At 51.3% G+C, this 23,751-nt stretch overlaps 1 protein-coding gene across 1 annotated transcript in view; it reads right to left on the bottom strand.

The window, feature by feature from the left end:
• Window positions 1-23,751, bottom strand: part of LOC147897536 (Polynucleotidyl transferase, ribonuclease H-like superfamily protein) — a 67,357-nt gene that overhangs the window by 1,616 nt on the left and 41,990 nt on the right. Inside the window, exons 4-5 of the mRNA XM_087380544.1 lie at window positions 19,915-20,010; window positions 19,559-19,648 (exon numbers count right to left, since the gene is read on the bottom strand). Coding sequence (XP_087236670.1) covers window positions 19,559-19,648; window positions 19,915-20,010 — 186 coding nt within the window. The remainder of the gene's footprint in view (window positions 1-19,558; window positions 19,649-19,914; window positions 20,011-23,751) is intronic.

Genomic DNA, 23,751 nt, shown 5'->3' with positions numbered 1-23,751 from the left:
CAGGTCCATGCAACTCAAAGAAATCTGATGGCCTGTGAAGGATGTGATTCGTGATTCTACACAGTGATCCAAGAAGGATTCTGAGAGTCCAAGAGCGTGCCGTATATTCAAGAAAAGTTTTCATTTCGGGTCCTTGGCAAGAGAGGTTCATGGATGCTCTGTTTTGGTGGCCTTTCTTTTTCTCTCTCATGGACGTCTGTTGATGCATTAACTATGATTGGTTGTCTCACCTCGTTTGTCGGGAATGAGATTCTTGGTGACATACTGCAGATGCTTCTTCTGGAGTCTTTGTCCCAATTTTGAGGACAAGATGTTTTGGTGCAGTTGCATTGCCGGTTGTAGCTGGCGACTCTTTATGCTTTTTTTTTTTGTGTTGACTCATCAAACTATTTGCTTTTAGAGTCTCATAACTTTGAAGGAAGCACAAACATATTCCAAAAAGACATCGCTTATAAGGGAAGAACTCACAGGTAGTAGCGAGTAGAGCTTTGAGCTCTTGCCGTGCCCCCCCTGGCTGCCCCACTACCTGAGCATCTGAAATAATTTCATCCAGCCTCACCCCGCCCCGCCTCCTCTGCTCCCCCTCCACACTCCCTTGACCTCCCCACCTCCCCTTCTTCGCCCGCCCCGCTGCTTCCGCCGCCCCTACCTCCCCGCTGCCTCCACCTCCCTCAACCTCCCCGCCTCCCCTTCTGCGCCCACCCCGCTGCTTCCGCCTCCTTTGCTGCCCCCCCGACAGCCTTGCCCGCTCCCGCCACCTCCACCCCCGCCATCCCCGCCCGCTCCCGCCACCACCATCCCCCCATCTCCGCCAGCCCCACCCGCTCCCACCACATCCTTCTCCGCCCCCTTCTCCTCCACCTCCGCCCCCTGCCCCCTCCGCCCCTTCCACCCTCTGTCCCCCTCCTCTCCCCCGTCGGTTCCCCCCCCTCTCCCGCCTCCTCTCCGCTGTCTTGCCCTCTCACTCCCTCATTTTCTCCCTCTTCGCCTTCTCGCCTCCTTCCTCCTCTGCCTTCCGCCCTCCTTCTTCCATCTCTATCCTGCCCCCTCCTCCATCCGCTTCGCCCCCCCCTTTGCCACTTTCTTCCTCACCCTCCTTTTCTTATTCCTTCCTGCAGCCGGAGCACTTGTGCTTGTTAAGGCGAAAGTAGAACCTTGGTGGTGACCCTTGGTCTGGCTAGAGGGGCTCTATGGCAGCACCCTGAAATCCCACAGCAGTTAAGGTTCTTCTTTCCCCAGCTGACAAGCAACAGGTACATCAGGCAGTTCAGTCCCTCCAGGACAAGGCGCTTGTGGGCAGAATTGTGGGCCTCATGCCTACACGGAAACAGGTGCGAGAGTGGATCCAGGCGAGCTTGGCATTAGAGGGAGACCACATTCAAGAGGTTACCATCTATGGACGAGCCGTTTTCCTCATCCACCTGAGCTCTCCCGACTCTACCTTGACACTTGTGGAGCAGAGCCCCATCCTCCTTGACCCGCATCTTGTCTACCTCTTTCCATGGTATCATTTTTAAAAAAAAAAGTAGTGCTAGTTATATTACTTGAAAGCGAGAGTACAAGAAGGCCTGAAGGCCAGTGGGCTGTAATCACAAAACAGATTCAGCCCGAGAAGTCCAAAAGCTAAATACAAGCCTCCTAGGGCATAATCATCGGGGAGTGGACAAACAACCACGGTGGAGGGGCGTAATACCACTGAAGACTCTGAGTGGAGTGCTGGAAGAATAACTCCCGGTGATCCCAGTCGCGAAGGAAACGTCGTCTCTTTTCCTTCCCTGCTCGGGACTCTCCCTATATCTGATCCCACTGACCCTTGAGCGTGTGAATGATCGTGCTCTAGATATCTGCTAGGGTCTGAGTAGTAGAGGTAGTCTGAGCTCCTACAGTCTGCGCGCATCTGGAAGTCCAGATATGCCAGCCTGCGATGCTCCCTATGATCTCCCAAACTGGGTGTCGAGGCAACGCTCCTGCATCTGTCTCTGTCAGATGCCAAGGGAAGCTGTCCATGTAAGCCCAAGTGGCCTGCGTGATGAAAAAGACGGGATCCTATCTAGAGAACTCATAGGCCAAGTGATGCCCCGGCTTAGTGCTGCACCAACAAACGGCTCCCCAAGTGATCGGTCCTAGCTCGGGTGTAGCCCTAGCTAAGATCCCCATGATTCCCTTTCAAACCGTCTGCGCATGCGAACAGCTCCAAAGGCAATGCTTTAGGGTCTCCTCCTCCTGAAAGCACATCTGGCAATGCCCCTCCTGCCCCATCTGTCTCAGCCAGCTGCCAACTGGAAGCCCCTTGTGTACCACCATCCAAAGGAAGTAGGAGATCTTCCTTGGACGCCAGCTAGCCCAAAGAGTCTTCCAGAAAGTGCGAAGAAAGACCAAGGATATCCCCTGGGCATACCAGCTATGTGCCTGTGTGGGTAGCCCACGCTGGAGAGCCCCAAGAGCACGCCGACCCGTGCGTGCACTGTAAGAAAAGAAGAGGGTGGGGTTCTCTGAGGTCTCCGATGGTGGCCAACGCCACTCCCCTGGGTCCCACTCCACCTCTGACTAGGAGCGGCCCTCCCATATCCAGAGTCTCCAATCCTGGTCCTGTATAATCAGGGGGTCTATATGCCACGTCTTCCTTGCAGCCCTACAATGCGAAGGCGCTGCCAGGGAAGTTGGGGGTCGATCATGGCCTCTCTGCTCTGTAGGCGACTGTCATCAGTGATGGAGAAGAAGTGTACCGAAGAGTCCGAGAAGAGACCTGCCACCACCAAAGGAATGCCTCGTGGAGTGAACTGTTCGAGCCACCTCTCATCTCCCGGGAAGAGCTGTCTGGTGTCTACGGGAATCCTCCAACCTGCAGGGATGGCAGCATCAATCTCCGCTCGCCGAGCCTAGATCCCACGAGCCGTACCTACTGCTGCTGCCAGCTCGCCTGGACTCAGCTGACTGTAGACGTCCCTCCAAACCCGGAACGAGCGCACGGGCCCACGCGCCCAGAGCGCCCAAGGGATATGGGATCTCTCTCCGAGCTGACGACCTGTATCATCTGTCACCTGGCTGCTCCAGATCAGGGGCTGTTTGTCTGTCTCCTCTCGGCAGCTAGGAGGAACCTGGGAGAGACTGTGTCGCAACTTCCTCCAGACTGAAATGAGGCTACGGAGGAAGGGGGAACGGGGGCTGAGTCAAAGGTGCTGAAGTGAAGATCCATCGGATAGAAGGCTGCCAAACACCCCCTAACTGGGGGGTACACCCACTGAGACCATGCTGTAGCAAGAGCTTTCACGTCTGTCCTCCTAGGGTCAGGCCGCGGATGACTAGCTTGCCAAGAAGTGCCTGACTCTGAAGCTCTGGATCTATGATGCCAAGGCCGCCCTCTGCCAAGGGGAGAATGACCGTCTGCCACGCGACCCTAGCTCTGGTGGTGCCGGAGCCGTCTGAACCAGACCATAGGAAGTTCCTCACCAGTCTCCTCAGCTGGGCTACATAAGACCTCGAGAAACACCAGCAAGAGGCCACATACCAAGCAGTGGCAAGAAGGACCTGGTTGACCACAAGGGCCCTGCCTACCAAGGAAAGTCGAGCCGTGCTCCAGAAAGCAAGCTTCCGTCGTATGGAGGCTAGGACCGGCAAGAACTGCTGAGCCCGTGTGATGTCCAGGCCTACCTGGAATCCCAGGTAACGTGTTGTATGTCCTCTAGGGATCCAACGAAACTCCAGGAAAATACCCCACTGTGAGCTCGCTCCCGGATCCGTAAGAAAACCAACTGACTTATGCCAGTTGATTTTCGCTCCAGCCGCAAGGCAAAACATCTCTAGGGACAGTCTCACACGCTCCAGTGACTCGACATCATCCTGCACATATAGGGCTGTGTTGTCTGCATACTCGGAGTCCAACAGCTCGGCATCCTCTCGAATAGGGAGTCGCATCCCGCGAAGACCAGTGATGCGAGCTCGAAGGAAGTGTGTCATGGCCTCCGCAAAAAATAGGAAGAGGTAAGGCGCTAATGGACAGCCCTGACATACCGAGCGCTCAAGTGTGAATCTCTCCCCCATCCTGCCGCTAATGATAACCCGACTGGAGGCCGATCTGTAAAGGCTAGCAATACCTCTAATCCACTCGTCCGGGAAACCGAGTTGAGCGAGTGTACCTTCCAAGAAAGACCAGTCTACCTTGTCGTACGCCTCCTCAAAGTCGAGAAGGAGTATGGCAAGGTGCTGGCCAGCATGCTGCGATCTTGGACAAAACCAATCTGGGTGTCGTGAATCAGATCTTGTTGCTGAGGGCGGATGCAACTGCTGATCATCTTGGCGAGGATTTTGTAGGCGGTCGGGAGGAGGGTGATTGGGCGCCACTGTCTGATCTCCTGGCGGTCCCCCCCTTTGGGGATGAGGCAAATCAGGCCTGTTGCAAGGCTCTCTGGCATCTGCCCGTGGAGAAGATGTGCTGGAAGGCTGCGAGCAAGGGCCGGTGGATCTGCTCCCAAAAGGTGGTGAAGAAAGCTCTAGAGAGGCCATCCTCACCTGGGCATTTCTGCCCATCAATAGCACTCACCGCATCCTGCATCTCTGCAACTGTGAAGGGTGCGAGAAGGGTATCGCTCATGCTGGGCTGCACGAGTCTCGGTGTGGATCTCCACACCTCCTCCCTGCAAATGCGACCACGAGGGTCTGGGGGCTCCTGCTGGAATAAAGATCTGTAGAAGTCTGTCGCTAAGTCCCGGACCTCATCTGGATCTGTCCTGACACTACCATCTTGCGCCCTAAGAGAACGGAGCTGTTCCCCTGCTGACCTCTGTCCATGAGTCCTGAAGAACTCCCTGCACATCCTGTCGCCTTTCCTAGCCCAAAAGGACTTGGAAGCATGAAATGAAAACTCTGAGCGACACTGGGTGATCTCTAGTATGGCCCGGGCCCGAACCTCCTGCTGTCTGAGCTCCTCAACGCCTGGAGAAGATTGCTGCATCCTCTGAATCGAGGCGAGGTCACGTTTGAGACCCCTCTCCCGCGCCCAACACCGCTGTCTGATCTGAATCGCCTCCTACTGGCAAATGCGGCTAGACTCATCAAGTGCCTGAGCTACCTATGCTGCCATATCCCTGGTAGGGTCCCACTCCTGCTCCCATAGGTCCACTATCCTGCTGTGAACCGCTGCTCTGGTGTAGATGGAATTTGGGATCTGGCATGAACGTGGAGGTGAGGACTGAGAGGCCGAGTCCAGGACTAGGATGACTGGGGCATGGTCTAAAAGTGTCGTCCCTGGAACCACTCCTGACTCTCCTCCTCTGCCAAGCGCCCAATCACTGACATAGAAACGGTCCAATCTCTCCAGGAGTCTGCCTCCCTCCCTCTTGTAACCCCAAGAGAAGTCCAGACTCCTAGGCCATCTGCAAAAGGAAGGCTCCCTCCAACTGTCCCGACCTCCAATTGCAAAGAGGAAGGAGTCCCAATCTGCCTGCTCTGCCTGAGCTATACCGAGGAACTCTGGGCCCCTTCCCTGCTGGTCCTCTAAGGTCTCAAGGTTGTTGAGTCCCCTCCTACAATCCAAGAGTCCATCTCTGGTAATAGGTCTGTCAAGGATCTCCAAAAAACGGATCTACGTCTGAGATCAGAGTCGGAGCGTAGATATTGAGGATGCCGATGCGGGATCCCTCAATATGCAAGCCCACCCAAAGCGTACGTCCTGGGATCAAAGTGCAAGAACCAAACACATGCTGAACTAGAGAAGCGTCGATGGAGGTACAAACTCCTCCGCTTCTCCCCTGCTCGCCAATCGAAGGTTCCCAGTAGGTGTGGGAGCATCCTGTGAGGACCTTTCCACAAATACTAGTCTGTGAAGCCGAAAGCTTGTGTTCCTGTAGTAGGAGCACATCTACCTTTCCCACCAACGCTGGCTGGAGCTCCTGTCTGAGCACCATCTTCCTGGGGCCACGGGTGCCTGATGAGTGGAACCCGTTGACATTCCAAGAGATAATGCGTAAACTCATGAGGAAGGAAGGTGGGCCACAAACAGCTGTCTGCTTGCGGTCGAAGTCGAAGTGGTCGGAGGATGTCCTGTGTGGAGACGAAGGCGCTTCTGTGAAGGTTTCGAAGGAGAGGCCGGATCATCAGACCCATCCTCTAAAACCTTCAGCAGAGGGAAAAGGCCTTTCGTCCCATGGTGGTAAGCTCTCTCTAACCAGCTCGACGCCTCTGCCAAGGAAATGCTATAGAAGCCTGCAACCTCTGAAGTCCTCCAGGGGCAAAGCCCTTCCGTGTAGGCCCACTCCAGCGGTGGTCTGATAATGACCAGGAGTCGAAAATGTTTGGCGCTGTGGCGCCAACGCAGACGAACATCGCCCTCCTGCCACTGCTGCTGAAGAAGCTCCGCTGCTCTGCTACCAATCCAGTCCTGCACCTGCTCTTGGGTCTGGTCTCGTATCGTCTCCCAAACATTTTCATTCGTCCATTGCTCATTCCCTTCACTAGAGATAGTGAAGGAATAGCTAGGACCATCGTGCGGAGCCAGGATGGACACCTTACCCTCCGCTCCCTTGCGGAGGAAGAAGATGCTGATGTCTAGGCATGCGGGAAAGGAGCCAATACCTGCTGCATCCAAGTAGTCCCAAGGACCTACTCGGTAAAACTCCAATGGAAGAGCTCTAGGAGCAGCCCTTGGGCTTGGGAACGAAGATGAGGAGTCTGAACCGGAAGGAGGGGTGCTGGCCACCTGTGGGGAAAGGCCTATCCCCGCCGTCGGGCCCGGAAGGATAGACGAGGGTGAGGTCTGTGCAGGCTTCGGGGCTGAAGGTGGCGCAGGTGGGGGGGGGGTTCCTTCTGGGTCATGCTCGAGGAAGAGGGTGGAGCGGAAACCACTGGTGCTTCCATGGTATCATTGGTTCACAATGGAGGACATGGATATGACACATCATGTTCCACGTTTTTCGGTCACCCTCCGCTTCCCAAGGCTCCCCAAGGAGTATCGTGCCATCCTCCCTTCCATTGGTCGGGCATTTGGCACAGTGCTCGAGTCCCCGCCAGAGTCGATCGCCTCAGTTCTAGCAGATGATGGAGTCCCCAGGATCAGGCTGGTGATTGAGAGCCCAGAGTCCCTCCCAGAGTTGATCCTTCTCGAGACCCTGGAAGGGGGCACACTTCGCCAGAGGGTGGAGATCTCCGGGTTACCACGCAAGTGCCTTTGGTGCAGACAGATGGGTCACCTCGCTAGAGATTGCCCCCGTGGCCTCCCTCGTCATGGGTTACCCCCTCGGAAGGGAACTGGACACAGGTTAAAAAGAAAAAGAAACCAAGCAAGCAGACCCGCAAATGCCGCAGGTAGAGGGATAGGGTTGACCTAGAGGCCTCGAAAGAGGAACAGCAGGAGCCACCTCCTCCAGCGGCAGGGGCACTGCCCATCCAGCCGATCCTCCAGCTTTGGAGGTTCAACCTCCGCACCCACCCTTGCAGCAGCAGAGAGCCCAAGGAGCTCCAGTTGCGGCGATGGTGGAAGCCGTAGATGCTAGCCCAACGAGGGCCGCGGAGGAGCAGATTCAGAGCCCCGACGAGCCTGATTAGCAGGGGGTGCCTGAGATCGCCCTTTTCCCTCCCCCTCCCCCCCAGACCCCTTTCCCTTCCCCTCCAGGGTTCCCCCGCCCCCTCCCCCCCTTTCAGCCCCCCCTTCTATGGCCACTCTCACCACCCGCCCTCGCCCTTTGTCCCCCGCGTCCCTACCCCTCCCTCTCCCGCTGCCCCCCTCTCCGCTTCAGTAGCAGCTTCTTTTGCTTAGACACTCCTGCCATTAGACAAGGGAACGACGACGTCCCCTTCTGCTTCCTCATCGCAACAGCAGGTCCGCTCAAAGAGGGATTCTGAGGGACGAGGCTCGTCCTCCCAGCCAACAGCTCCCAACCTCTAGCTTGGGCGTCCCTTACCATGGGATTTCTGGAGGTTAGGACCCTGGAACTATCTGGAGATTCTGGACTCATACCTTCTACCACTGGAGGTAATGCTCATGATCCTTCACCCTCGGAAGGGGGGTTTGATCAGTGCAGTGGGATCTCAAACACACTCCGTTTGGAGATTTCCGTTTGCCTCCACAGGGTTGGAGAAGTGGTCCCCGGAGGTGTTTAACGCTATCTTGGGTAACCAGATTACACTCATGATGGACGAGTGGATGGGACCACAGGGACTAGATCTTTGGTACGCCCATGGCGCAGAGGTGAACTTTCACTGAGCTTCACGCGCGAGGAACCGGTGTGTGGTTTGGCGACAGGAGTTATTAGATTGCCGCTAGAGGCAAAGGTAGAGCAGGCACACTTCTGGCCCCTCCAGATGTGTGCGAAGCTGTTCGGGGTGGAAGCCTCCTTCATGATGAAATGGGCACAGAAGATTGATATTGAGCCGGTATCCACCCTAGTACGGCGCCGCACAGACACTGACTACTCGCCCTCCAAACCCCCGACAAAATCACACAAGACAGTCTTTCTAGGACAGGCACCCACTCACAGCAGAGCCTTGTTCCTGACTCCCCCGTCCTCATGAGTTGGACCATAGTGAGTTGGAACGTACACGGGCTGCATGACCGTGTTCGTAGCCAGCCGCAGTACCTGATCCTCTGGTAAGAGTTGCAGAGGGCAGTGGTAGGGCGGGCAGTGGACATCCTTATGATTCAGGAGCACATGTTTTCAGCCACATACATCAGACAATGCCATCACCTTCTCCTAGGGAGAGGTCCACAGGAGTGGTCTCCCGCAATCGGATGGAGTGGAGGGGTCTGCATCTCAGTCTCACAGACTTCGGCTTCAGAGGTCTACGATCAAGGCGAGCTCATTCCAGGACGGACAGTTTGGATGGGAGAGTCCAGGATTGGGATCTTGAACGTGTATGCCCCAGCGTGCAGACAGCACCGCTCGGCCTTTTGGAGGAGGCTGTCAGAGTGTCTTCCGAATGTTGACTCCTAGATTGTTGGAGGGACTTCAACAACCTGGAGTTTGGGGAAGACAAGCAGGGGGGCGCCTCGTTCTCTAAGATGCTAGCAGCAGAGCGTAGTACCTCGGAGCAGTTCATTTTCATGATCAGTGGTAGAGACCCGTGGCGAGAGCCAAAGTTCAGCAGGACTCTTGGCAGCCTTCTCCTCTCCTTTGGACAGAGGAGACACGATGGATTGCTCGAGAGATTAAACCGCTTCTATGTTGGGGACTGGGCATTACATAGAGGCGGATCTATTGGGATTCTGGCAGGTACCATGATGTCCGACCACTCTCTAGTGGTACTTCACTTGGATCAGCCCCGCCGAGGTCTCCCCCAGAAGGGGGTCTGCATTCCAAAGGACCTCTTGCATGATGAGGAGATGCAGCAGGTTATGGCAGAGATCTGGGAGCAGTCAGAGATGGCACCGAGTGAGGGCTAGGCTACGTGGGTGGCTGATGTGATCAAGAGGAGCAGTGTGGAGCTGCAGGTTCATGCCCTTAGGGGGAGGAGGATCCTTCAGGATCGCGAGCGAGCTTTGAGGAGAGACCTCGCCTCCATCGAGAGGCTCAGGGAGCAGGACCCAGCTTCTCAGTGGCTTAGTGACAGATTTGAGAGTGCTCGTCTCGAGCTTCAGGACACGGAGCTGCGGCGGGCTGAGTTCTCCTACCACTCCCCGATGGGTACAGCAAGGGTACAGGATGACGAAGCAGTTCTTTCAAACCACTGGGCCCCACTCGATAGGCACACAGCTACAGCATCTCCGGGACTCACAAGGTATCATGCACACTGACCCGCAAGAGATTCTCGACATGACCATCGGGTTTTACAGCCAGCTCTTTCAAACGGAGAGGATGACCCCGGCTCCGTCTTGTGGCCCGAGAGCTAGTTTGGGATCACGTTCCGACAATAGTCTCGCAAGACTTATGCAGCAAACTTGAGGAGCCTTTCACAAATGAGGAGCTCTGGGAAGCCCTCAAGGCTCTCTCGATCCAAAAGTGCCCAAGGGAGGATGGCTTGACTCCGGCCTTGTTTTGGAACTTCTGGGAGATTATCTCCACCCCTTTGCGTTTAGCTTGCCACGATATTTTTTACACAGGCCTTCTCCCTCAGTCCTTAAGCAAGGGGGTGGAGCTGTTTGATCCCGAAAGGAGATAGGTCAAATATCCGACAGTGGAGGCCGATCACTCTGCTTGATACTGCATAAAAGATCCTCGCCAAGGTCTTGAGTTTACAGTTACGGCCTCATCTTAACGACATCATCCACAACACACAGACTGGGTTTGTCTAGAAGCGTAGCATCCAAGACAACATTTTCACGTGCTGGGAGGCAGTGGACTGCTCCAGGGAGGAGGCACAGCTGCTGGCCGTCCTTCTCTTAGACTTTGAGAAGGCCTACGACAGGGTGGAGTGGTCTTTCTTGGAGGGCACTATGAGGAGATTGGGTTTCTCAGAAAGATGGGTCAGAGGAGTTTCAATGCTATACGCAGGGAGCTCTAGCCAGATGCTTATCGGAGGACATGCAAACGAGGCCTTTCCTCTCTCTCGCTCGGTCCGCCAGGGCTGCCCACTAGCTCCCTTCCTCTTCTTATTTGTAGCGGAGGCTCTGGGCTACTATTTGAGATTACACGTGGCGGGTCTGGCAGACGGTGATCATGCCGCAGGCACTGGGAGGCTTGGGTATCATTGATCCAGAGATGCAGAGCAGGGCCCTTCTGGGCAAGTTGGTGGTTCGTGGCCTCACCCCAAGTGCAGAGCCTTGGAAGCTCCTCTTACAGCGAGGGCTTCCGAGGAACACCCCACGCACTGGGGGACAGTGGCAGCCTTCACATAGATGGATCTTCTCAGAGGCCCCCCTTACGGGGAAGGGCTCCCCCCTGATGAGGAGTCTTCACAGGGTTTGGTAGAGACTAGCAGGGGAGTCTCATCTGTGCTCCGCCCAAATGCAAAGAGGAGTTTGAACGCCAACCCCTTATGTGGCACCCAGAGGTCAGAGATCAAGAGGGACGTATGCTCAGGCAGCCGCCTCACATTGGTTGGGCACAGTGGGACAGTGGTCCAACAGGGTATTTTGGTCGCTGGAGCAGACTACCTATGGAGGCAGAGGCAAGGCTTGACGCCCTAGCACATTTGCGAGAGGCAAGGCAATGGATGGGCGAGATTGGCTTAGCCATTCTGAGTCCTGGTCGGAAGGACTTCACATTTGAAGAGACGGTACGAGAAAACTGCCCCAACCATCTGCTGGTGTTCCCTTGAGGATATTGATGCAGCACACACCCCGGCTTCTTCCATGTAGGACCTGGAGGCCTACTTCAGCCCCTCACTGGGAGCGACCCTGAGATGGACGGGAGTCTTGATGGGTTACACTGGCAGATGATCAGAGTGGTAGGACGCTTAGGGAAGGAGTGGCACATTGACCCTCCCAGGATCTCAGAGCAAGACCCCTCTAGATGGCGCCGTTGGCTATGGGAGGGTAGACCCCTGAGGGAGGTCCAGTGGGATCCGAGGGAGTGGTTCTGGCCCTCCAGGGGCGGCCTAGCTGAGACGATGGATGAGGTGCCCTTGTTTTCCTACACCACACGGATTGGCAGGAGACTTCAAATGGACTCGTCGAGGTGGACCCCCTCGAGGGAGAGAGGCTAGGTGACCCAGAGAGTGCCCCGGGATGTTCGCTCCAGGTTGTGGACGCGGTTGTGGTCCAACTTGCGGCTGAGGAAGATCTCATACTTCTTCTGGCTGGCAGCCCACGGAGGATTGCCCATCCGCCCATGGTTGGAGTAGATGCGAGTGGAGGGGTAGTGCCATTGTTGCTCCGAGGGTGTCTTGGAGACTATCCCGCATTGCCTATGGAGCTGTCATAGCGCAGCGAGGATCTGGATGAGAGCCCTCAGGATCATGACACGTATGCAGAGTTTGCACAGAGACTACACCTGGGGGATGGTGGCTTGGTTGATAGAGGGAGGACATGCGTTCCAGATCGATGAGATCTCCCCAACCTACCGGATACAGGGTCAGAGCATTTAGCGGATTGCACTCCACGAGGCAGTCCCCCCTGACACCCTAGCTCCTCCTCCTAAGGAGGACAGTGTTTGGGAGGTGCTAGCCAGCATCACGGCTTGGAACATTTTTGTAGCTCACTGCAGTCTTGTGATGGGAGAGCACCCGGTTCCACCCTCGACTACCTTAGTTGCCATCTAGCAGGATATCATCTACACTCTACGATCCACCTAGAAGCGTGGACTCCAAGCTCCAGGGCGACTATTGAGAGGCGTGCTCGTTTTTGCAAGGCTTGGCCTACAGTTGTTTTCTACATCTTCACTCCGCGAGGGATTCGCTGGCTGTATAGTCCTCCCACTTGGCTGTTAGCCCCAGTTCCAGAGATCCCCTAGGCACTGAGTTGGGTTTCTCTGGAACAGGCCGGTTTCTTTCTTTCAGCCTTTTCCATACTCAGCACCTTCGGGGCTGCTGTCTTGTATGAAATCTTTCAAGCATTAATAGAAGGTTCCTTTCTTTGAAAAAAAAAAAAGAAAGAAGAACTCACAGGTCAAAAACATCTCAAGCACATGTGATAAACAACTGCAACAACTTGAATCCAAACAGTATGCTTCAACCAGCAAATATGAATCTGTAAATGAGAGGCGACTCAATGTAGAACCTTGTACTGAAGATAGATGTGATGATGACTCACGGACTGCAACTCATTGCTACCGCACTTGTTGCTGCATACAACAGACCCGACTCAAAGACTAGACTCAAGACCCTCTAGACACATCTACAAGCAGCTGCATAAGACCAAAAATGACCTCAATTGGTCGACTCTCATTGCTAAGACACCACAGGCTTGCAACCTGGACAAAAAGAGAAGATGAGTCATCTTTGTGAAGTTTTATAGTAACAGATCATTTGCCGCCGCCATGCAATGCACCGTTGATCCAATGCATTCGTTCTACTGCCACGAACTACGTGTTCTGACCAATCAAAGACTTCATTCTTGGAGGGTCCAACCAGCAACCACCACGAGCTAACACTACCCACCAATCAAGTGCCCCCAAGAGCAAGCATTCTTGAACCTTACAAAGATCAAGCCCCCCATGAGGCTTACTGACAATACAGACACCTTGACCAATGGGCCTTTCATATAATTATTCATGAAAGCCTTCTTAAATCTCTCTCTCTCTCTCTCTCTCTCTCTCTCTCTCTCTCCCTTCATCAATATACTGAGGAACAACCTTGAGCCTGCACACACATTCCCTAACCCCACATAAATAGCAGATTCTTGATAATCCCATACATGTTCTTTCCCCCCCCAGAGATTAACTTTCTATTAATGCTTTCAAGAACCAACCATACGAACCAGCAATCTATGGAGATAAACAGGCTGTCAACCAGCCTGTTTTCAGAGAATCCAGCTCACTGGTGAGCCTAGGGAATCTCTAAAACAGGGGTCAACAACCAGGGTGGGGGACTATACATCCAGTGAATACCTCACTTGCAAAGACACCTGCAGGCCAAGCCTCGCAGAAACATGCCTGTTTCTCAACGGTTTCCCTACATCTTGACGTCCCGTGCTCCCATTCCCCCAAGGTGTAGATGGTGTCCTGCCAAATGACGACGAGGTTAGCTAAAGGGGGGACCTGGTCGCCTCCCATCACCAAGCTGCAGTGGGTGACCCATAGGTTCCAAGCAGTGATGCTCGATATTGTCTCCCAAACAACGTCCTCTAGGGAAGAAACAAAATGCTGCCGAGAAGGGGCAGTCACATCTCGTAACTCGATCTGGAACACCATCTGTCCCTAGACCCTATAAGCTGGGGTGACCATGTCAATGGAGAAGATGTGGCCTTCTGAGTAGCTATACAGAGGCCCTACTACCACAGTGCTGCGGGGCAGCTCTAGAGACAGTGCAGGATTGTCTCAAGGTCTCTATCCGTGCAACAGTGGCACCTCTCATCAACACACATTTGCTCTAGCATGACGTGAAGATAGAACGTCCAGCATGCCTTTTTTAAAGATGCAATGATGACTTCTTTTCATTCAATGGTGGCTGATCTTGGTGGGCCGAGTGCATGGATCGTTGCAATTTGAGAATGGTACAAAAGTTGCAATCCCTAGAGCAGCATGTCAAAGGCAAGTGGAGGCATTTTGAAGGATGTCTTCTAACCCTAGGATGGATCAAGAGGATATAGAATTGAGGTTTAGACTGTTGAGGATGGCCAAATCTACAAACTATTGATCACGAAAGCATGCAAAGATTGATTACATTGAGGAACATCCAAAATCAAAACATTCTTTAAATAGCTAGCAAACTGCCTCTAGAAAGGTTGTGCATTGATGGTCCCTACTTCTCTGACCTTCTTTTCAGCCCTTAGATGGGTGGACTAGGGGGGCAAAGCCTTCCAGTAAGGGTCTGTTGCCATGAACCACCCTGACATCAAGAAATGGAAGAGCTGACCAAGAACCTGATGTGGATGAAAGATGATACTTGCACTCTCATGGGCACCTGCATTCATCCCGATTACCTAATTTATTGCTCTGCGTTTTGGGTAACGTAGCCATGCAACTGAATTAAAGTGGTAGGATGCTCTCTATAAGAGAGCGCGGTGACAAAATTGTCCCACAGTTGTTGGGAGTATCAACTACCTGTGCATCTTCTGACCAAGCATTGCTAGTTGATCTATTAGATCTTTGAGTTGATTCAAATGGTCATTCATGTTTTGACACCGACCGTTCCTTTTCCACCCCTCCATCCGTCCGCCTTTGCCCTTGCCTTTGCCCTTCTCTACACCTGTCAACTCCACTGTGGCAACTATGTACCCAGTGATCAGTGATCACCCTCACCACCCACCCTCTGTCCATCTCATACTCGTTCCCCTCCACCCATAGTGCTTCCCTTCCCGTCTCCATCAGTGCAGACTCTTTCTCCCTCGTCTGCCTAGCCTCTTCAATGCCCCAACACCCCTCTGTGTGCCTAGGCCACTGATGTGGCACAACTTCATCATGATAGTCCCTGCCCCAGTTCAAAACTGAGCTTCTAAGTAGCTGAGAAAGGCGGCTTTTCTTTTCTCTCAATCACCAAGACCAAAGCCTCACCTAGGACAGCCCTCCTTAGGGACTTTTGGAGGCTAGGGCCTTGGAACTACCTTGATGTCCCAAATGATTATATCATGATGATGGAGATGTCGGTCATGATCCTTCAGCCCCAGAAAGGGGGCTCCATTGGAACAAATTGGTAGTGGTTTCAACTTTGCATTCAGAGCAGTGGACTCCACCTTCTCTTCGACCTTATGATGCTGAAACATATGTTTCGAATGATGAAGGAGTGGATGGGACAGCAAAGAAAGATTTGTGGATCATCCATGGCTACATGGCCACGTTGTGGATCACCATGGTCACACGGCCACGTTTCAGCTGGCTTTCTCATGGGATAGACGTGGCTTGGTTCTGGCAATAGTTGTGGTCAGCATGGTACCCGAGGTTTAGTTTAAGCAACTAGAGTGCTAGCCAACTAGGAGTGGAGACCTCCTTCCTGATGCGGAGGTCCCTCAAGGTGGACAAAGAGCCACTTATGTCCTTGGCGCACCTCATACAAATATGGAGTACTCCCCCATCCAAACCTCCCCCCAATAGTACTTCACTTAGAGAAGCCCCATCATGGACTCCCCTAGAAGGGGGTGCGGATCCCTGATGCTTTTGCATTTGGATGGTTCCACTATGCTCAACGGTAATAGGCCTTTCCTCAGGAGAGACCACATTCTGGTTTGAGATTTAGATCTTCATTTCCTTCTCCACCATGTGTGTGAGTGTTGTTTTTTACTTGTTTGCGTGTGAGAGACTTTTGTAGCAACCTTGCAATTCAGATTTGTGCGAAACTCGACTAGTCTCAAAGGATGTGTGTCGAAGGTGAGCATGAGAATAATGTTGACACTGAAATCACATATTTCCTTCAAGTTGTCTGTTCGAAATTAATGGCCATTAGTATGTGCTAAAAAGGCCCAAAAAGCTTTGTCCTAAATGCAGCATCCTATCTTTCATATGTGAAAGTAAAGCGTGATATGAATGAGATTTCCTTTCTGATCATGATTGAAAATTAGACTTTTCTTGTACTCCATTGAATGCGGGTAAGACTTTCTTTTTGGCAATCAAGCTTCTCCTAAAACTTCGCGCAATGCGGGTTTTCAAATCATGGAGCGAAGTCAGAGGCTTATTGGGAGCCCAACAGAGAGCCACCACATCACTAGGTTTTGGATTTTGAGCTTTTAGTTCTCAATTTAGAGTTTTTGAGTTAGCTTAGTATAGCACTCAGCATGAGCCCTAGTGTGCCCTTTGCTTCAGCCCATAGAGGCTTGTATGAGTTTCTTCTTTTGATTTACTTTGTCCCATAGGCCCATGAGGCCCAATCAATCCCTCCCTCCCTCCCTCCGTCAGTTTAGAGTTTTTGAGTTAGCTTAGTATAGCACTCAGCAAGGGCCCTAGTGTGCCCTTTGCTTCAGCCCATAGAGGCTTGTATGAGTTTCTTCTTTTGATTTACTTTGTCCCATAGGCCCATGAGGCCCTCCAAGGACGTTAATCAATCCCTCCCTCCCTCCGTCAATTTATAGTTTTTGAGTTAGCTTAGTATAGCACTCAACAAGGGCCCTAGTGTGCCCTTTGCTTCAGCCCACAGAGGCTTGTATGAGTTTCTTCTTTTGATTTACTTTGTCCCATAGGCCCATGAGGCCCTCCAAGGACGTTAATCCCCCCCCCCCCTCTCTCTCTCTCTCTATAGTAAAATGTAAGGATGGGATGTCACAAGAGTTCTATAGTAATATGGGGGTAAAACAAGGATGTCCGCTCTCACCCACTTTGTTCGGCCTATGCATTGATAGACTTGAGGAGTTGGTGAATGAAGAAGCATGTAAAGATGAGTTATACAGCCCTCATCTAGCAGGTCTCGTGATTTGGTTGCTTCTTTACGCAGATGATGTGGTTGTTTTCACTGATAGTGAAAGTAAGATGCAAAAAATGATGGATATCTTCAGCATATTTTGTGCAGAGAGTGGGATGGCTATTAATGTCAACAAAACTAAACTCATGATAGTCAAGACTATACAGCCAAGCAGCCCCCTCCAAATCTTATATAAAGGACAACCCATTGAGACAGTGCACTCATTCAAATACTTGGGTATTGAAATCCCCGCCAATAATAGATGGAACAGCTGTGTGAAACGGAGACTTGATGCAGGATGGGCAAAATACTTCCAATTTGAAAATGAGTGCAACAATAGCAATACGAGAAGGTGGCAAGTACGAAATATGATCTTTGGGGCATATGTGATACAGACAGTACTCTACGGAGTAGAGGTATGGGGTGGGAGTATATCTCCATCAACGTGGAATGAGATAGAGAAAATGCAAAAGTCTTTCATTAGGAGGCACCTGGGCATCAAGGCTACTACACCATACTCTTTGTTACTCCTAGAGACAGGATGTATACCCATAGAGCTACATGCTCTGAAGAGAGTACTCAGATACATCACAAAGGTCAAGTGCATGGATAATGAAAGGCTACCAAAGAGAGCATGGAATGAAAGTCAGAAGCTTCAAAAGACAAACAAGGGCAAGATTTTGACATCCGGATGGGCACAGGACCTAAAAAAATGGTTCAAGAAGTGGGAAGTAGAAGAGTATTTAAACTACTCTTCAGAGGAGATTGATGAAGAGGCTTTTCATTATGACCTGCTGAATGCACTACACAGGAAATGGCAAACAGCAGAAAACAAAGATAAATTTGAGTACTATCGCACATATATCAACCCCGAATATTGGTCAATTTATACAGGAAGGGAGACAACAACGCAGAAGTACATATGTACACCTATAGCAGTGCATAAACGGAGGGCTTTAGCCTCACTTCGCACCCGATCACACCAGCTGCAAATAGAAACAGGGGGATGGAAAAAGATGCCAAGGGAGAGTAGAATATGCCAACTATGTGATCAAGGTATGGTTGAAACAGAAGAACACATGGTAATGATATGCCCTCACTATGCACACATTAGGGAAGAGTTCAATCACCTCCTTGAGGGACATAACAAACTGGCTGATTTGCTGCATAAAGGGTCACCTTCAGCTTTAGGAACATTTGTGTATAAGCTCTTCAAGCATAGAAATCCACCTGAATCCTAGAAGGTGGTTTCTCTTTCCACCCTCCCATCTTCGGGAGGAGCTTTCATGTACTTGTGATATTGTATTGCTCAGGTCCCATAGGCCCGTTTTGGTCTTCAGAGGACGATAATATATTCTTCTTCTTCTTCTTCTTCTTCTTCTTCTTCTCCAGCTCGGTGCGATAGGGCTATGCTCTAGCTCCATACTACGAAGCATCTAGGGCGAAAATCAATTGGGCGACTGAGGAGGTTTAGAAGATCTTGGATTGGGGGGCCATTCTTGGCTTCCCTTGATCCCGTCAAGTACTTAGGCTGCCAGGTGGGCATTGACATTCAGCGGTGCAGTAGACTGCTCTCGTGCTAGAGTGTGTGGGGCACAACAAACTTTGTATTGGAACTCAGCCAAACTCTCCCTAGAAGGGCGGGCCCTTGTTGCCAACTAGGTCCTCTTGGATAGAGCTTGGTTCATATTCTCGTGTTGGTGTTTTCACATAGGATGCATGAGATACCTCAAGCGCTTGGTATACTTCTTGTAGATCGTACGAGAGCCAAGGTCACCTGGCAAATGGTGATCTTGCCCCAGGAAGAGGGAGGACCTAGGATCATTGACCCAAAAATGTAGAGCAGAACCCTTTTGGGCAAGCTAGTAATGCGTAGACTCACTCTAGGGTTGGACTCTTGAAAACTCTAACTTCAATGAGGGCTTCTTAGGAACACCCCCCACATAGGTGGTCAGTGGCAACAGTCCCATCAGTGGATCTTCACAGAGGTCCCCCTCTTTGGGGAGGGCTCACTCTTGATGAGGATCCTACATAGGGTGTGGCAGCAGCGGCTGTCAGAGGACTATTTGGATCAACACTCGGTGAGGAGAGGAGTTTGACCACCAGCCCCTTCTTGGGCATCCATAGGTTCAGGATTAGGAGGGCCTCATGCTAGGACAACGTACGCATATCAATTGGGTGCAATGGGAAAATGGTCGGGCATGTTCTTTCGGAGCTTGGAATCGTCTTCCCACTGAGACAAAGAAACGGGAGAGAGCCTTCTCCCACCTGAGGGATGCAAGCACGGGGATGCTAGAAAGACTCCTCCATCCTTGAGTCTTGGAGGGATGGACTTTACAGACCCTTAACTCCCTTGTGCTGGTACGGACAACTCCAAGATAAGGGTTTCCTAAGAGTATCAACATGGCTCCCTTGAGGCCGGGGGCTTGTCCAACCACTATCTGATGCAAATCCTTACATGGATGGGACCCTAGACTCGCTTGAGTGGCATAGGATCAAAGTAGTGGGCCGCTTGGGAAAGGATGGGACAATCTATCCAGCACTAATCATATCAAAGTAGGATGGGTCACAGTGGGCCTTTAGTTGTGGTAGGGCCGGCCCCTTCATGAGGCCTTGTCATTACCTCAAATTAGCATACAGGTCTTTAACAGATTCGATTCAGATGTTTGATTGGCAGGAGATGCCGGCTTGAAAGTAAAATTACCTGAAGAATGTTCACTGCTGAAAACTTATCCAAAATACCCTTGTGTTCAGATGATCCAAACTTATAATCCGTCAACACTCTTCTAACAACCTGCAAAAGGCTCTCTGTTATTAAGGTTTGGCGTAACCTCATGAAAACCATAAAGTGCTCAAAGAATCAACAACTGGTCACTTATATTCAACGAAGACGTAAAAGCCCACTCTTTAGCTACATGGGCTTTAAGGATTTGGGATGAATGGAATTATACAAAAGACATAGATAACTTTTAAACAATACCCAGTTCACCAAAATTCTAGGAACAGCCACAACGAAAAGGTTCACTATATCATCAAATAGTGATAAGAGAATTCTCTTACCTTAGATGTGTATCTTTCATCCTCCCAAAAGTATACCTGATCTTTAAACTTCCCTGTCTTCTGAAGTTGTGTAACAAAATCATCCACCTTCACTGACTGCACTGACAACACACTCATTGGTAAAGCAATCACCTTTGATAAATCTAAAGATGACTTCATGGAAAGCAAAGCATGCAGTGATGCTTATAAATAATACTTTTCTTGGCAGCAAAATCAATTAATTCTTCAAGATATATTGATTGTTTGCCCTAAGGGAAAAAATCAGCTATCTTATAATGACATAATAAAATTTTCAAGTCATCACAATTAACAAATTAACCCTGAAGAAATTTCCTATTCAAAATAAAAACAAAGGACACATAAACTAGTTACCCCATGAAGAGACTCAAAAAGAAATAATAAGTTGGTATTCGAAATTTGTGGCAAGGGGGTCAACAATACTCCCTCTCGAAACTCTTCCCCAGCTCTTCTTTATTGGGTGCGATCGGTGCGGTCGTTCATCTAGTAGGCGATGAGGGACTGAGAGTAGCATCTTGAGCGGGCGCGCTGCTGGTAGCGTGTGACTATTTGGGTCCTGCATACCTACAGATGTTGCAGTTCCAACGTCGTGAAAGAAAGAAAGTTTATTAAAGTCTTCGGAAGACCAATGGGTCTATGAGGCTGCGAGAAACCTGATACAAGTTTAGCTGGAGGGGTGGAGCTACTAATCGAGCATCCACACCCATACAAAAAGCAAAATAAAATGTATCCTACATAGTCATATCAAAAGTCTACAACATCACCATCACCATCACCATCATCAGCAGAAACAACTATCATCATAATACAAAGTGAAATGTGCTCCAAGGCCAGTGTGCCCCCCTTCCTCGTCAAGAGCGAGGGAGAGAGAACATGAAATCAGATATAGAATGATGTCGGCTCCTTGTTGATGCAATCCTATGCTGTCCCCTGGTCATGGCTCTACCCCTAACTAGAGCGAAAGTCACCCCTGCCGGTCTAATGGAGAGAATGTCCCCGATGTGTGATCTGTGCATCAACCATCTGCCTAAGCTGCTGTACCACTGGCTCTCGGGCCCAATCATGCCTAGGATCTATGGGGGGGGTCTACGTGCTCCGGCTTGAAGAACTCCGTGATCATGCTTGAAAAACTCCGTGATCATGTACTAGTATTTGCTAGCCTCCCCGCTAGCCCCTCCGCTCAGCCTCTCCCTCTCCCGCTCAGCCTCTCCATCTCTACCTCCCCTCCGCTCAGCCTCTCCGCTAGCCACCCCTCACCTGCTTTGCCTCCCCTCCGCTGAGCCTCTCCGCTAGCCCCTCCGCTCAGCCTCCCCTCTCCCGCTCAGCCTCCCCGCTAGCCCCTCCGCTCAGCCTCTCCCTCTCTGCCTCCCCTCCGCTCAACCTCTCCACTAGCCATCCCTCACCCGCTCTGCCTCCCCTCCGCTCAGCCTCTCCGCCTCAGCCACCCCTCACCCGCTCAGCCTCCCCTCCGCTCAGCCTCTCCGCCTCAGCCCCCCCTCACCAGCTCAGCCTTTCCACCTCCCTCCCCCGCCTCTCTCCCTCACGCTTTGCTCTGCATCCTCTCCCTCTCCCTATGCCTAGCCTCTTCCTACGCCCCCTACGCTCAACCTACCTAGCCACCCCCTCCCTATGCTCAGCTACGCTCATACCCCGCCCCCTTCTTTGCTCCTCCCGCTCCCGCTTCAGCCCCTCGCCACCTCCCCCCCCCCTTTTTTTTTCCAACTTAAAAAAAAAAAAAAAAAACTCCTCACCATCTTAGCCTCTCCTTCTCCACCTCCTGGCTGCCTCTCCACCTCACGCTTCCACCTTGCATTGGACGTGCCTCCCATTATGAAGGGGGAACCGGTGCTCCCGGTCGGACACTAAGACCTGCACCCACAAAAAAAAACAAAGAAAAAAAAAAGAGATGATTCCACTCTACTGCTAGATATTGACCTTGAGGAGGCAGGTATGCTACGGGTTTCGGCTGACAGGCGAGGTCCATTCTCATCTTATGGGCAGGCCTTATTAGACCTCGGCAGGATACATGATCTCATTATCTATAATGGTCTTGACAGATGGCCCGCTTCAGGTGGTTTCACATGCTTTCCACATGAGGGGGCCTCTAGTGTTGTTGATTACATCATGGGATCCCTTGTCTTCACATCTCGCATTACTGACTTCACTGTAGCACCTCTCCCCCCAGGGGCTGATCATACATACCTTTTCTTTAGCATCTCCACCTCCCTTCGCACAACACCTTCCACCCCACTCAGTGTTTACTCCACCTACCACGATATACGCTTTGATCGGGATCACTCACCTTCTTACTCTGGCCATCTGTACACACTTCTCACTTATATTGACTTCATACCCCTTTTAGAGGATCGTGCTGCCCTTGTCACCCGCTCACTACACGAGACTACCACTCACGCTTTCCCCCACACCACCCGCTCCACCCGCCCACCACCCCCTAGAACCGTACCTTGTAATAGTTGGTACGATGATGAGTGTAAGGCTTTACGCCGTCAACTCAGATTCGAAGCCAAAAACAGTCTTCCAAGCACACCAGATACGCTACGTGAATACCGTAGATTGGTACAGAGGAAGAAACTAGACTTCGTTCGTCGGAACAAAGAGGAGCTACTGAACATTTTGTTTGGTAACAGCTCTAAGGACTTCTGGCGGAGATTTCTAGAAGGACGGTCTCCTCCGCCACTCACTGACACTCAGATCTGGTTTGATTATGCACGCACACTTTATGACATCCCAAATCAGCCAGTCCCTAACCTCTCACACATGCCTCGTCCTACATCCTACACCCTCTTCACTAGAGGAGGGGTAAAGGATACTTCATAATGGCCAAGCAAAGGATCATGAGAGGGCTACGCCTTGGCAGAGAAAAAAAAAAAGAAGAGCGCATCATTTGTTTGTGGAGCCGAGGCGTGTATACCGTCTGTTTCATTTGGTATCACAGGGGTATCAAATCGAGAGGCAGGAGCGAGCAAGACCAGGGAGCATCAATTTTTCCTTCTATATAAGATTTCAGTTTTTAGTATGCAGCTTATTATTTCTGTGCAGCAGAGTTTGCAGTTTACTATGCTTGTGTATGTGCCTGTGTGCTTCAATCAGAGTTAGTTTGCAGGAATTTCCCTAGTAAAGGGAAAAGCGGGATTTGAATATATGCCTGTGTCAAATGCCTAGTTAGTGTGAAGCTAGGATTGCAGGTATTCCCTAGTATAGGGAATTGTTTCAGAGTGCCAATACCCTGAATTTTGTTAGTCTGTAAATACAGTGTTCTAGCGGTGTTTTTAAATTTAAAAAAAAAAAAAGCAAAACACCCATTGACCTGAATGGAAGCAGAAGAAGGGGCTTCCAGGAGGGACCCTGGTGAATCAGGAATCCGACCGACCTAGCAGGTGTCGCGCCCAGTAGCTCACACCTTATTTGGCAGGATTGCATTACTTGAGGATGCCTTGCAGCAGTTATTATTGCAACAGTTACAAGCCAATGCAGGGCAGTCTGAACTTAGAAGAGTGATACACAGTATGTCTGCCAAACCTTCTCGAGATGAGAAGGCAAAGGCTCCAATGGAACCGGAGTCTAGTGTCCATACCGTCGAGCCTAGAAAGGCTAAAGTACCTAATATTGCCAATTATAGACCGGAAAAGTATTCTGGTCGGATGAATGACCGTAGTTCTGATGCCATTGAGACCTGGTTACACAAATGGGACGAGGCGTTTGCCATTTGTGAAATCAGAAATGATATCAAGAAGATCCGCGAGGCCACCCACATGTTCAGTGAGGCAGCGGATCGGTGGTGGATTAAACAACAAAAAG

Source organism: Dipteris shenzhenensis, chromosome 10, assembly GCF_047967505.1.
Source record: "Dipteris shenzhenensis isolate YYH24624 ecotype China chromosome 10, Dip_SZ_1.0, whole genome shotgun sequence".
Classification (NCBI taxonomy): domain Eukaryota; kingdom Viridiplantae; phylum Streptophyta; class Polypodiopsida; order Gleicheniales; family Dipteridaceae; genus Dipteris; species Dipteris shenzhenensis.
Note: the sequence above shows the minus strand (reverse complement) of the source record. Positions and strands in the feature narration are given on the sequence as shown.